Source organism: Colletotrichum acutatum (genome assembly GCF_030867785.1).
Source record: "Colletotrichum acutatum strain CBS 112980 chromosome Unknown BDZ83scaffold_10, whole genome shotgun sequence".
Taxonomy (NCBI): Eukaryota; Fungi; Ascomycota; class Sordariomycetes; order Glomerellales; family Glomerellaceae; genus Colletotrichum; species Colletotrichum acutatum.
Window position 1 is genome coordinate 574,636 of NW_026849004.1, and position 13,966 is coordinate 588,601.

Below are 13,966 nucleotides of genomic sequence, written 5' to 3' on the forward strand. Positions count from 1 at the left end.
GATTTAGATGAACATTGCATTAAATGGATGTCTTGAATGTTCATGGGTCTCTGCTCATGTGCCATGCGCCGTCACTGGGAATTGCGAACCCCAGGAAAATAAAATTGAATAAAACCCGCGCAACCCTTCCCCTTGCCTAAGAATCCCATCAACCAATCTCGACAGGCTTTGAACTGATGTAGAAGCCGTTTGATCTAGCCGGTGACTGGGGCGCCTCAACCACCGCTGGTGCTAATCTTGCTGAATCGCGGTTGTATGCAGGAGGTTGTGATAACGCCATCTCCTGCAAATTATCAAGAGCTTTCTGGTGTCGCTTGAGATACCTGCACCACGTAATGGCGCAGACCACGCAAGTAATTCCGATAACGCCAACACCAACTCCGATACCAGCCTGCGCTCCGACGGGTAAACCACCACCACCACCACCGGAAGCCTCAGCGCTGCTGCTCTGGCTGACAGTGGAAGTCGGTGTTCCAGCAGACGCGGTCTGTCCTCCACTGACAATTGTTTGTTGGGTCGAGGTTTCTGCTGAAGATACAGATGAAAGGGCTTGAGTGCTTGTTGGAAGCTCGGAGGTTGAAGTGATCACCGCAGTTGTGGATGTTAACAGCGGTAGGGTTACTTTTGGTATTTCGGGCTCGTCGGTGATGTTGAAGTACGCCGAGGACATTTGTTGGAAGTCAAAGTTTCCCTGATGAGACGGGTCGCCCTCGAATAGCCAGAGGAAAAAGACATTCGACGAACCCAAGTCAAACTTGTTCGCCGCGACTGTCCATGTAAGCTCTTTGACGGGACCTGAGCCATCCTCTGAAGTTCCTGTTAGTGAGGCCAGCAAGACTCACTATGTCTCTTTGACTTACGGATGGAAAACAGGATGTCTCCGACGCTTGCAGAGTCGCCAACTAGGGATTGTTGCCAAAGTGCTATTGTGTAGTTTTTGAACTTTGCGTTGTAGGAGATACTCTTTGTTTCTCCTATCCTCCATGTTTCTCTCTTTTGAACAGGGCTGAAGAACTGCGCATAGAGGCAAGGGAAGAGGGAAAACGACAGTACGACTGCAAAGAACATCTTGAAGAACTGATTGTTGTTGCGCAATTGTCAAATCGAAGTGGCGCTGACTCGACCACGAGCGTGATTTTGCTTCCTTAATATTAGACTTAGATCGAAGGCTGGCCGGTGCCAGCGAATGCTACGCCCGACCCGGCATTGTGGTTCGGAGGCCCACTGGCGTGTTCCAAACCCTTGTCAAGCTTCCAATACTTGTCTGCTGGACTCTTACTTCCAACAGCTTGCCTGCCACTTTGTCCCTACTTCACTGTCAAAAATTTGAAGTCATCCGGGTCTCTTTCTCGAGGGCCTGCTTCAGGCCGGCTCGGCTGGGTACGGTAGCCCGTCAGTCACTGATTGCTCTCCATTTTTGCCGCTTAGACTGCATGCATGAACCCCTGCATCTTTTTCTACGCCGTTAAGTCTCAACCTGCGTTGGCGTAGATCACCTGGAAGACTTTACACAGAACTACTTGAAAACATACGGATCTAGAAACTCTGCAAAAACGGTCTAAAGTGAGGAAACTCGAAGCCCTGGAAAAAGGCTTTTGCATCCTCAGTTATCAAGATCACGGTGGTATTCAGTATCCCCCCACGGTGATGTTTGCTCTCGGCCGAAACAGGGTCTACCCCTGACCCTGCGATGTGGCCTTTTTCTTGCCAGTCGTGTCAGTCAAGGGTGCCAAGAAAAGGCCCAATCAAAACGTGAGAATTGTTGCCGCTCAATTTCTTACCGCCCGCCTTCTTGCCGCCATCATTGAGGACTCAGCGCGGACTTGCGGAACCAAACACGAACCAACCGCCTCGTATTGCCAAGGTGCTGTGATGCATGATGCATTCAGAGTCCCAACCAACGCCAAGTCCTTTCTGAAAAGCAAATCAGCTTCAAGCGTTTTCCGGACTATTCCCCTTTCTTTCATCCCAAGATCTGCTACTTTGGGTCTGGATGTGTGATGAACACCTGGAACAAAGTCGCCTACGTGCAGGGCTGAGAGCATATCCCGTGAGATTGAAGGAAGATCTTCTGCCCTCTCTGAATCTTATCAGTCAGTAAGCAACCAGGTGGATGCTGGTCTTTCCTTTGGGGGTTGGCTGAAAATTGCATTGTGTCCCCTCCCGCCCATCCCGCCGCTGGCCGAGATTTTTAATTAGACAGCCCACCATGCAGTCGAATACAGTTTGGCTTGCCAGCTGATTAACCTCTTTCTTTCAAAAGACTTGTCCCCCGTCAGTCTCACTCCGCTTGCTGGCCGTTCTCAACACTCTCTTTTGCAAATTCCTGGCGTTCTGCTTGTTCTTTCCTAATGCACAAAACGAGTAGAATGGCTTTCCTACCCATCAGGCCGACCTCCAAGAGGGACCTGTGCATCATCGCAGCAGTCTTTGTTACTGTTGTGCTATTCCTGCATAACCCATTCCCAGACCACATCCCACGGCCAAGAGGCACAGATTCACAATTCTCGTCAACAGGTCTGATGAGCACCATCCAAAACAGCACGTTAGGCGTGAGTCCTCTCTCACCGTTGGTTGGGTATACCACAATCTCACGATGCTGTCCCTGTAGTTTGAAAAGATTTTCGTCGTCGGCCTTCCAAGCCGGACAGATCGCAGAGATGGCATGATTCTGCAGGCTGCGCTGAGTGAGATTGAAATCAACTTTGTCGATGGTGTGCCAGGCAACACCGTAGTCGATAAGGCGATACCAAAGACGAGCGAGCATGATCGCTTGCATGATGGCGCCATAGGCTGTTGGCGTGGCCACATGACTGCGCTCGAGGAGTGAGTCGAGTCCATGCTGACTGCACACTGCTTAGTCCACTGATTTTATCCCTAAGAATCGTTCGTCACAACCTGTCTTCAGCTCTTATCCTCGAAGACGATGTCGACTGGGACATCAGAATCAGGCAGCAGTTGCACGACTTTGCTCTCTCAGCTCAGACTCTTACTCAGCCCCTTCCCGAAGGACTTTCAATTTATGCAGACCCAACATACCCAAGGCCGGTGGAGAACTCGCCAGAGGTCGTTCCGGATATTCCTTTTGACTATCTTCCAGCTACCGTGGCACCAAAAACATCACCGTATGGAGACGACTGGGACCTGCTCTGGATCGGCCACTGCGGAATGCACTTTCCATTCCGAGACAATAAAAGTATTCCGAAAGCTCGCATCATCCGCTCCAACGACGTAACCGTCGCTCCCAAGAAGAACCTATGGACGTTCAACATCCCTTTCACTTTGAAAGAGACGTATCCGGAGCATACGCGGGCATACCACCATGCCCAGGAGGGTGTTTGCACGCTAGGTTATGCGGTTAGCCAAAGGGGAGCGAGGAAGCTCCTACATGAGGTGGCTCTGAAGGATGTCAGCGATGCGTACGACATTCTCTTGAGGTTCTTTTGCGAGGGCGCCAAGGGCCGAAAACCACACAACTGCTTGACGACACAACCGGCTTTGTTCCACCATCACCGACCAGCCGGCCCTAACAGCGCGATGAGCGACATTGGGAACCATGGTGATGGCTTTAGAGAGGTCAGCATGACAGACATGGTGAGATGGAGTGTGCGATTGAATGCCGATGCGCTTCTTGAGGGGAGGACGGATTTTGTTGACCAATACCCTGATGATAAATGAGTTGAGATACCAGAGTCTATGATGCTAGCTGGACATGCCTGACTTAGAGGATACTCTGCCAAGGTATAACTGATAACGCAGATCTCAACCCTCTTCTAGCCAAAGTCTTCAATCAAGGTGTGCAGTACGAGTGAAGCGTGTGAGCTTAGCGGGATGTTGAGACTACATCAATATGCTGGTAATGATGGGCTGGTGAATGACATATCCTGACAGGTCCGAACACTTAGTGGGTGCCAACTTTGTTCACAACGCTGGCCCTGACTGTGTTGCAAACTCTGTACCAGTTGCAAACTTTGCTGGCACAAATGGATGAGCACGATGGCATTGGGAGATTTGTGCATAAAGTCATGTTGGAGATAGCTACTTGGCTACTTAAGCTCAGTGCACTCTTCTACCTTTCCTAGGAATCTATAAGGTCACTCGTATGTAGGAAGATATATGCCAAAATCGCAATGTTTACCACTTACGAAGTAAACACAAGCTATACCTCTATTCCACTCTCATGAGCCTCAACTCCGATCTTCAGACTTTTGGCTTCGGTTGGCTGTTGGCGCGGCATACTCCCAGTCTTCTTTGTCATGATGGTCGACTTATGGCGCCGCGGAAGAGTGCGCCTCTGTTAAAGGCTTCTGTCCATAAACCACATGTCTTTCAACCCGTCAGTGAAAGCTCAAGCATGGTTGAATCATTACTCAGAACCATTACTCACAGGTCATAGATGCCGTGGTATGCGCCTTCCTTCATCTCCTTGCGCACTTGCGCGGTCTCAACTAGCACCTCTTCCTTGGTTCGGCCGAGGACGCCACAAAAGACTCTCAAAGTAAACCCTTCAAGACCTTCGAGCATTTGAGCCAAGTTAAGCATACCCAAGTCCTTGTAATGTGGCTCCTTGGGCCAGGGGCCGAGGGGGGCTTTGAAACGCTGGTGGAAAATATTTTCAAAGCCAGTGTCCGTCACCCAACCTTCCAGTCTCGGACCAGGCGAGGGTTCCCGCCCAATGCTCCTCATCGTCTTCAAGAAAGTCTGATTCCAGGGCCAAGTGGCATGCTTTTCAGTGTAAGTGCCATCGTCTGAGTAAATTTCAGGGTCCATCTCGTGGAACTCGGCCCAGCCTCCCGGGTTCAGGTGACTTTCCATCTTTGTTAGTTCAGGTCCACGCGTGATGAGCGCAAGGAAGAAACTCTTTCTAGGAAGTGGTTGGATTTGCTTGATGCATTGACTCACTCGTAGATGTTTTTGACCAATTTAGGCCAGTCCGCTATGGAAGCAGCCATGAAGCGGCAAAATATAAAGTCGTATTTTGTTTGATGAACCCATGGGCTTTCGACATCATCGATTTCGAATCTGACATTGACGGGAACCCTGATACAGCGTCAGCGATAAGGTGGTTGTAGTCAGCTCGGACAATTAGCCATGAGCTTACCAAGATGGCTGGATAGCGCTGAGATCGACTCCAATAACCTCAGCATTCTCAAAGATATCGCCGATTTCAACAGCCCCTGCGAAAAGGTTTGTTAGCCTTGCGAAAGAGCGCCGAGATAAAGAAATAGAACTCGGGCCTTACAGATACCAGTACCAGTGCCAACATCAAGAATTTGCTGAACCTTCTCTTTCTCGAGTGGAGCAAGGAATAGCCTATTCTTGATTGCCTTGACCATCATGGCATGTGTCATGTCAAGTCTTTCCATTTCTACCTCATCATTCGGCATTATATATGCTACATGGGTTAGCTCATGTTATATTTCCCAGACATTGAATACTGCCAAACATACAGCCGGGTCGGAAGGCATGATATCGTCGGCCATACTCCATAGGATAATCAATGACACTTGAAGATAGAGACGCAGTGTAATTAGAGCTGTGCGCGCGGAGGGAATCAGTCATGCTATCTCTAAAGTGATCGTGTTCGAACGTACATCCGCTCATCAATGGTTGATGCGTTGTCAGTCTAAGACATTGTTAGCAAAGGTCTACTGCGGAGACAGGATGATTGTGGTGACAGCTATGATCTACTCACAGTCTCTCCTTCATCTGCCTCAACTATCACATCGTGGGCAACTTGTTGCGCAGCAATTGGCGAATCGGTGGGCGGACTGGCTTGGCTTTCAGCTGGAGGCGACGTTGCTTGAGCAGGTGGCGTCGTTGCGGCTGGTGCTGCTGGTGCTGCTGGCGCCCCCGGGGCTCGACTCTGGTTGTTCGTCGTCTCAGCCATTATAGGCGCAGTCGTTACGATTTTGTAAGGTTTTGAAGACCGAGGTCACAGGGCAGCCGATTTGAAGTTGAGGAGAATTAGACGATGGACAGAGTTCCCCTTACATTCGTCGGGGGGCCGGGCGATTGTCCAGCCTTTTTGTAATTACCCCTCCATTGTTCGTCGTCCTCTCTTTTGAGTTAGCGAACTTGGCATGTTTGCTGCAGACATCTCTGTTCCTTCTCGTTGGTGCTGTGCCTCCGAGATGCATTAAAATGGAGAAATTCTGCAGCTTGAGATCTTCAGATTGGTCGCAATTCGAGCTCGCAGAAAACTGTTTCGTGTCTTGTCAGGGTCCGCATCATTGTCGATAGGTAATCAGGCCAATTAGGTATAAGCGCTTAGTTCTCGCCGGATATCCGACCAAATGCGAACACCAACCCGGGAACAACTATGCAGCCAGTGCATGGGGACAGAACTGTTCATATGGACTTTCAAAATTGCGCTTAGCCAAAAGATCCATCAAATTTTCTTTCTTTTTAAAACCCACGGAATCCAGATCGTCCTGACTAACGCTGCAAGAAAAGGCCCGTGGGTTAAAAGCAAGAAGTGATGCTTGAATAGGCAGGAAGCCATGTAGGGGCAAGACAGCAACAGTTCGCATTCTCCGGAGCAAAAGAATATAAGTAATTCGACGTTGGCCTGATTCGAACAGACGCTCCCGAAGGAACAAGATTTCTAGTCTTGCGCATTAGACCACTCTGCCACAACGCCGTGATCCACTGGAGGTGGAGTTGACTTACCTCTCTCAGATGCGGAAGATGATCGCTTCTCGGGCAGCAACAACAGCTTGATTACCATTCTGCACCGTGCGCCGAGGCCTTCAAAAACATTGTTTGCTTGTAACTGAATTTGAACATTATGGGGCTTAAAGGTAAGCACCTAGGTGACTGAGTAAATAGTCCAAGACAAGATGTCCTTAAGGAGTTGCCCATGATCGCCAGGCAGTAAACTGGGTCCGTTCCGACGAGCCGTGCAAAGCATACTCGACCCACTTCTAGGGCCCCGGGAACCCCACTAGAAAACGTCTCGATGCCTTCTAGTACCTACGCAGCATGGCTAATACAGCGGTAATCAGCTCCCAAGAGTCCAACTTCTTGGTCGTGAGTGCATTGAATGCCAAGGTATCGCCACGGATAGTCTTAGAACTTGCAAGCCAAAAGATATATTGACCATCTTCGTTCATCGGACCACTTGTCACTTGCAGGAGCAGGGAACCGGAAACTCATCTCTCAAAGGCTAGGTGCCTCCTCATGATACTTGGAAATGGCTAGATGATTGTGGTTGATATCCATAAACTCCACGGAATAAGAATGTAATGTCTCATGGCGCTTGCGGCAAAACTGACGCGAAAACATGTGAGGGGACGAAATTAGGTTGCACTGTAGCAAGCCCTTCGCCCCCTGGTATGAACAAGGTAGATCCACTTGCGAAGTTATCGTGAATCTTCATTGATAGATACAACTCGCGCTTCCCGGCTCATTATCTATATGCACCAAATCCTCATACTCACGCGGCAATGGCTCATTGAGGCCTTGTACTGGATGTTACTGTTTCTCTGAGCTCGCCCTTTCATGAATGTTGTGAGCTGATGTTGCCCTAAACATAGATATGGCGATAGATAAGACATGTGTACGGATAGCAAAGACGCGATGGGCATGTCAACGATTGTCCTTCGCTTCCAGCTTGTTGTTGGACTATGTTGACGTATCGTGGACGAGGTGACTGGCTTTCTTCAGATTGTCCAAAACTTCGGGCTGAATTCCTGGAATACTGTGAAGATACTAATCCTCAGGGGCATCACGTAAGTTGAACCTAACTCGCAGGGGGTATTTGAGATTGTGTCCGGATCAACTCGCCCCCGATCGGATGGGTTTTACTCACGGCTGCTGATGCAAGATCCAAGCCAGCATGTCAAACACCCATGCCCCAATCTCCGAAGTAATGGCTTGCACTAACCAAGTGAGAATGGGGCGACAACAGCATAGCTGCCCCAATATCGGGAAGATAGAGAAGATCGCCGCTAGGAAGCCCTTCAGATCATGGTCAGGCGATACCCATTCTGTTAATGAGTGCAATAAGCAAAGCCCTGAGTCTTTGGAAGTTTCGTGCTTAAGTTAAACAAGAACCGGAATTACAAGAGAAAAGAGGATTTATTTGTGACTACTCGATAGCAATACGTACGTGCCGGTCTGCTTCCCACTTTCTCATGCTCAGCCGCTATGTTTTTTGGGCTCTAATCAGGCCTGCCATCAACGAAGAAGCATCTCAAATGATCAAAAGAACGACGACCGCGGGAGGAGGGCAATACCACATGCTGGATTCCCGCTTATCAGCATCATGTACTCGTATCAGCGCGGTCATTGTTCGGAATTGAGAGAGCTACGGTATGAGTGACCACCTGAACTCTTTTGCAATCCAAGCAAGGAGTGCTTGCAGTTTTAGTTCGTCTGGGTTCTATCCACACATCATCTGTGCAATAACAATGCAAGCTAGGTCAACCCATATTCGACTGCCACTGGTTCAACATTCGGCCGATAAAGTTTCATAAGTTCTTCCCCTACGACGCACCAATGCATGGCCCCCCAAAAGCTCTCGAATTATTCCGTGGGGGTATGCAAGCTGCAGCTGTGCAGGTATCAAGGTGCGTGCGCCATGCCAGGGGTAAAAAGGGGGATCATTACGAGATACATACTGCGTACCTCTGCGTACACAACAACGCTATTACCAGAGATGCTTTACCAAATGGTAAACCGCAACAACCCGCGGATCGCGGAAAGAATATTCGTTGGTACTGGTGCTTTGAACTTTGCTAGTTCAGAATGCTTGCATGTTTCTGTGACCAAACCATTACGAACGTTCAACCCGATAACCATGGCTTCGGAACCACTGTCATTTTGACTATCGATCATCCCAAGTTGCAAGAGTCTAACTCACTGAGACTCATCTCGTTCGGCGGCAAATGGAAAATCAAAGGCAAATGTTCTGCTCGTAGCTCTGTCCACTTCAGGAACCGGAACCCGAAAGGAGGGTAATTAGAGTTCACGGTATTTCAACCCCCGGTACCGCGGCGGAGGATCACGGTTTTCTGTCACTCGCCGTGCCTCTGGACAAGGGAACAGGTGGGGCTTCATGAGTTCGCGTTGCAACGTCACGGTCTCTGGCTACGCTCACCAGGGCAAAGGAGGGACAAGGAGCCTGACTCAGGTCGTCCGAAACACAGGGCATGATAACAAATTCTTGCTGTGATCAAGGACGCGCTCCCACCTGTGAGAACCTTGGTTTTCATCAGTGGCAGATAACTTCTTACCCCCTGCGGCACTGCCCTGAGCGCTTGAACGCTATCCTGTTTTATCATTCTAGTGCTACTACCGTTGCGACGCGGTAAATGCCACATGCTACGCCAGCACTCGATGGAAGGGAAAGGGTCGTCTCTCGCGGGAAGACGACTGTGACAATCTGCACTTTCTTCACTGCACCTCCGCTATCATCAGGAACAGGATGACCCTTCAGATTTTCGTGATACATATCTCTCAGCATCTCCAGTGACATTCCCTCATTTGGACTGTCTGCTGTGCAGATTGGATACGCTCCTTGCTTGCAGCCTAGACTTTTCTCGACCACTTTGCGGCGGCGGCAATCAAAATTCGGCGAAAGTTTGCGTCTTTAACACTGTGCAAACAGTCTCAAGTCAACCAACATGGTGACGATGAACCATGACTACACCAAGGGTCAGATGATCGGCCTGGCCATTGGGTTCATGATCATTCCTATAGCGTTCTATGGACTTCGCGTGTGGGCGAAGCTACTCGTCAAAAGATTTGCATGGGACGACTACCTAACCGGAGCAGCGCTCGTAAGTCTGAAGATGGAGCTTGAAGCCATGGGCTAAATGATACGCTGACCGGTGCTTACTTTGAACAGTTGGTATCAATCACCTGCTGTACTCTGCAACTAGCTAGTATGTCTCAAATTTCCATGACCATTTCTCAAGAAGGAGGAACTGACGCGCAGGCAAGCTGCAATTCACGGTCATTTGGGACAGCATCAGCCCACGTTCCCCGACGGCTCCCCAATTATGGATGATCCAGGGTTGATCTTCTTCGAAGAGGTGAGCTTGGCTTTCCAGCGCGCCGGTATCGCATCTGGCACCCAGCTAACAAGCTTTTCGCACGTCAGACAAAGTTTGCACTCAATATGATTTCAATTCTGGGCTTGGGACTCGTCAAGTCATCCATCCTCGTGTTGTATTACACCCTCTTTCCGAGCCAAAGGTTTCGCTACGTCGTCTTTGGGGTACTAGCCTTTGTGATCGGATGGACGGTCAGCTTCTTCTTTTCCCATCTCTTTACTTGTTTCCCCATTACAGTATTCATCGAACCCTACTATGGAAACTCGTGCGTTCAAACGGTGCCGATGTTCCTCGCGCTTCTATTCACCGACGTCATTGCCGACTTTGTCATACTCGTACTTCCAGTAGCGATGGTTCTCAAAGTTCAGATGCCCCTCAAGAAGAAACTTGCAGTCATCGCAATGTTAGGACTTGGCGCTGCGTAAGCTTTCAGTGTCATTGGCAGAAGACAAAGGTTGCTAACGACAGTGTAGCGTCTGTGCCGTGAGTGTCACGAGAGTGGTAGCGACTTTTGCTATTGCGGAAGAGTATGTCAAGCACCCTAACGATGTCATCTGTAAGTCACACTCAGACTCATTGGCTACGGCTACTTCTCTGACGATGGCATGAAGATTATACCGCCCCCGTCTTCTTCTGGACCAACATTGAACTGTCGCTGGCCATTGTTTGCGCTTGTCTCCCGACACTCCGGCCAATCTGGGTGCACTTCTTCCCCAAGCCCATCACGACAGGAAACGATTCCTACGAGTACGGATCATCACGACGTATTGGTGGAAAGAACAGTATGAGAACACCGAGAACGCCGTATGAAGAGCTCGATGAATTAGAAATGATTCGAAACGACGACAAGACGCGCTCAGGCTCCCCCGAAGGGCGAGAGATCCTTAGAGAGACGACGATTCATCAGACGATTGAGCCTTCGGACAGCTCGAGTACTGCTAACTTAAGGACTAATGGTGTTGGATTATGAGCAGGAGGATTAATTTGAAGGAGAGATATGGATGAGCGTTGATTTTTGACAGTCGTTCATGGTTCTAATGAGACCAATTCTTGTTTGTTTCCTTGATGATACCTCACTTGTACTTTTGCCGACTGCTATCGAAACACCAGATCTGAGCTAGGACTTTCGCACTTGTCTTTTCTGATCAATTCTTGACCTAATCAATGGCATCTATACCAACTTGCAAGCGGCAGTGTCCCCCATCAAACGTCACACAACCACAGTTCTCGGTTTTGATCGACATTCGCAAGACTTTGTTAATCAATAAGCCGCGTGGCTTGAAGAAGTCTACGTAAGCCCTAGCAAATTGCTCAGATTGCGCTTCGGAGAGCAGCGGTGCCGCCCTGCCGAGGACTTACGGACCTAACCAAAGCACAGTTCTTGGTGTGCTTCAGATGTCCAAATAACCTCTTCATCCACAACCTCCACAGCACGGGTCAGCGGGGGCAGAGAGGGGATGATTTTCTCGCCAAGGGGGGTTTTCTCTTTCGACAATCGGTGCAGCGGACCCGTTTGTTATCGTATGTCCCGCAAGACAAGGTCGAACCCAGCAACAAGCTCCACCTGCAATGCCAGGGTGGCCGGACTCGACCATGTCGCGGTTGGGATTTCGTAATCTTCTGCCAAGGATGGAAACGCTTGCGTCGTGTTTCTGCAATGGATTTCCAGCGCCCTTGTCGTATGATGGTAATATTCGCCCAGAAGTCCGCTCGTTAGTGGCCGCAAGCTCCGAGATGCGACGGTCACATTGGAGATGGATTAAGGGATGGGGAGAGGAGTTTCCCCTCTCTCCTCTTCCCCCTTTGATGGTGGCATGGTGGCAGGTGCAGACCAAGATGGAGAACCTCATGTCCGTTTGATCCCTACCAAGACTATGCGACCTAGCATCAACCAACACCAACGCAGCTGCATACCATGGTAACCGGGAGGATTAGTCGGCATATGCCTCTTTTATAATGGGCCAGGATTTTACGCGTGGATCTAAGGGGGTCATGTGGCTGGAAGTCTCATCGCATCCTACATCATGTAGACGCAGAGTTGAAGTCGCGCACGTTCGCAGGCCCTAAAAGAAACTTGTCCTGCTCTGCGGTCGTCCATGCACGAGCTTCTTGGCTATCACAGCTTCTCTCCGACGATCGCCTGCCACTGCTACCCCCGGACGACACCATGCGGTCCCTAATCATCGGTCTGCAGCTCATCTCAATGGTAGCATCTGCTGCCATTAGCATCAACGCCCGTTCCGTAGCCGAGGATTTGCAAAACCTTGTCTCGACTTCCTCCGTGGCCGTCGAAGTTCGAGAACGTTGGAGTGACTTCGATGTACCTCTGCCATCAGTCATTGTCAATGCGACATCCGAGAAGGATTTGAGTGCTGTGGTAGGTTCACCAATGTTCTCGGCCACATCGGATCACTCATTACTGTGCACATGCTGATGTTTATCTGCCTTACAGGTCAAGTACTGTTCAACAAATAACATCGCTTTCCTCCCCCAGAATGGCGGCAATGGTTGGGCAACTAAACAATTCAACCTGGGCAGCAACGGCGTCCTGATCAATCTCGCCGGCTTCAACCAGGTTAATATCAGTACCGACAAGAAAACAGCTACGATTGGTGGAGGAGCGCTCATTGGCGACGTCGTTGCTGCTGCTGACGCTGCAGGTGTTCTGGTCCAAACAGGCAATTGCAACTGCGTCGGCGCTCTTGGGGCAGCCCTGGGCGGTGGATATGGCAATATTATGGGGGAACACGGCTTTGCCGTCGACAACATCTTGTCTATGCGCGTAATCACTGCCACTGGAGAGGCTCTGACAGTTTCAAGCTCATCTAACCCAGATCTTTACTGGGCTCTGAGGGGCGCAGCACCCAACTTCGGCATCGTCACTTCCGCAACAGTGAACTCGTGGGCGACAGCAAGTCGTACATCCTGGATCATGTCTTTGACTTTTGACTCCTCAAAGATCGCCGATGTGGCTCAGACCATCCAAGATCTTCCGTTGCTCCCGGAACAAGTCGTATACCTGGTACTCACAAATTCCGGCGACTCTTCGAACTCGCCAATGGTTCTTGTCACTGGTTTCCTACGCGAGGGAACCGAAGAAGCTGGTCGCACCGCCTTTGCGCCTCTGTACAACCTCGGACCCCTGACCAACTCCAGCGTGGTAACTCCCTACCAACAATGGAACGCCGCCAACGACAACTTCTGCGCCCGCGGAGGACGCAAACCGACATACAGCACAACCATCAACAGCATGAAGCCGGAAACGTGGCCTGAGATCTGGACTCTATACACCGACTTCCAAAACCAGACAGGCGCACAGAATTCAGCCGTGCTGATCGAAAGATACAACCTGACCACGGCAAAGTCAGTTCCCTCTGGGTCGGCAGCTATGCAAGACGAGCTCCGCCAAGAAGCGTTCGCGCAGGCGATTGTCATCCCATGGTATGAGGATGCGAGCCTCGATGTTCAAGCTCTGGAATTCGGCGCAAAAGTCCGAGATGTCTGGAGTTTCTCCCCTAGTGCCACCGTGAACCCGACGTAAGCTAAATACTCATTGAATGTATTTCTGTTGTCGTTATGGTGAATTGACGAGTATTTCAGGTATATCAACTTTGCTCACGGGGATGAGGAGCTGCAAGCAATCTACGGCTCAAGCTTGGATAGACTCAAGACCTTGAAGAAGAAGTTCGACCCTTCAGGGGCGTTTGGTCAGTGGTTCAAGATTGCGTGAGCATTTTTCGATGACTTCGTTTTGAAGTATTGGAACATGCAGATAAGCATCGGATCTACTCTATGGTGCGCCCCGGACGTATCACAAGAGATTCAGAGAAGGTACGACATGGATCATCGCAGCCGTCTGCTCGATTCTGCACTTTGGCTATTGTCAATCCGTGTCGAAATACATA

At 50.0% G+C, this 13,966-nt stretch overlaps 5 protein-coding genes and 1 non-coding gene across 6 annotated transcripts; 3 read left to right on the forward strand and 3 right to left on the reverse strand.

The window, feature by feature from the left end:
* Positions 1-148: 148 nt before the first annotated feature.
* On the reverse strand, positions 149-1,078 carry BDZ83DRAFT_727120 (uncharacterized protein; the record flags this gene model as incomplete). The annotated part of the gene is made up of 2 exons (XM_060512775.1): positions 861-1,078; positions 149-816 (listed from the first exon to the last, which is right to left on the reverse strand). Exons 1-2 carry the CDS (start codon positions 1,066-1,068, stop codon positions 149-151), a joined length of 876 nt encoding a protein of 291 aa, XP_060369827.1. The 5' UTR covers positions 1,069-1,078.
* Positions 1,079-2,369: 1,291 nt separating this feature from the next.
* BDZ83DRAFT_568013 (uncharacterized protein) lies at positions 2,370-3,678 on the forward strand (the record flags this gene model as incomplete). The annotated part of the gene is made up of 3 exons (XM_060504013.1): positions 2,370-2,552; positions 2,612-2,826; positions 2,883-3,678. The coding sequence occupies 3 exons, from the start codon at positions 2,370-2,372 to the stop codon at positions 3,676-3,678; spliced, it is 1,194 nt and encodes a 397-aa protein (XP_060369828.1).
* A 251-nt stretch (positions 3,679-3,929) lies between these two features.
* On the reverse strand, positions 3,930-5,408 carry BDZ83DRAFT_759962 (S-adenosyl-L-methionine-dependent methyltransferase). Its single transcript, XM_060515157.1, has 5 exons — positions 5,243-5,408; positions 5,102-5,177; positions 4,903-5,040; positions 4,388-4,807; positions 3,930-4,326 (listed from the first exon to the last, which is right to left on the reverse strand). The coding sequence occupies exons 1-5, from the start codon at positions 5,385-5,387 to the stop codon at positions 4,269-4,271; spliced, it is 837 nt and encodes a 278-aa protein (XP_060369829.1). The 5' UTR covers positions 5,388-5,408; the 3' UTR covers positions 3,930-4,268.
* A 1,153-nt stretch (positions 5,409-6,561) lies between these two features.
* BDZ83DRAFT_t46 lies at positions 6,562-6,643 on the reverse strand. Its single transcript has one exon. It is a non-coding gene; the product is annotated as a tRNA-Ser (tRNA).
* A 2,995-nt stretch (positions 6,644-9,638) lies between these two features.
* BDZ83DRAFT_568117 (uncharacterized protein) lies at positions 9,639-11,031 on the forward strand (the record flags this gene model as incomplete). The annotated part of the gene is made up of 6 exons (XM_060504027.1): positions 9,639-9,785; positions 9,854-9,890; positions 9,949-10,040; positions 10,109-10,482; positions 10,535-10,617; positions 10,673-11,031. 6 exons carry the CDS (start codon positions 9,639-9,641, stop codon positions 11,029-11,031), a joined length of 1,092 nt encoding a protein of 363 aa, XP_060369830.1.
* Positions 11,032-12,228: 1,197 nt separating this feature from the next.
* Positions 12,229-13,791, forward strand: BDZ83DRAFT_748157 (FAD binding domain-containing protein; the record flags this gene model as incomplete). The annotated part of the gene is made up of 3 exons (XM_060513572.1): positions 12,229-12,438; positions 12,514-13,598; positions 13,662-13,791. 3 exons carry the CDS (start codon positions 12,229-12,231, stop codon positions 13,789-13,791), a joined length of 1,425 nt encoding a protein of 474 aa, XP_060369831.1.
* Positions 13,792-13,966: the final 175 nt, after the last annotated feature.

Bases quoted from the DNA above. Each gene is read 5' to 3' on its own strand.
- BDZ83DRAFT_759962 (XM_060515157.1), bottom strand. From the start codon at position 5,387: ATGCCGAATGATGAGGTAGAAATGGAAAGACTTGACATGACACATGCC. The intron at 5,178-5,242 runs GTAAGGCCCGAG...ACCTTTTCGCAG, and splicing joins TGGCACTGGTACTGGTATCT to GGGCTGTTGAAATCGGCGAT. The intron at 4,808-4,902 runs GTGAGTCAATGC...AAAGATGGAAAG, and splicing joins TTGGTCAAAAACATCTACGA to TCACCTGAACCCGGGAGGCT.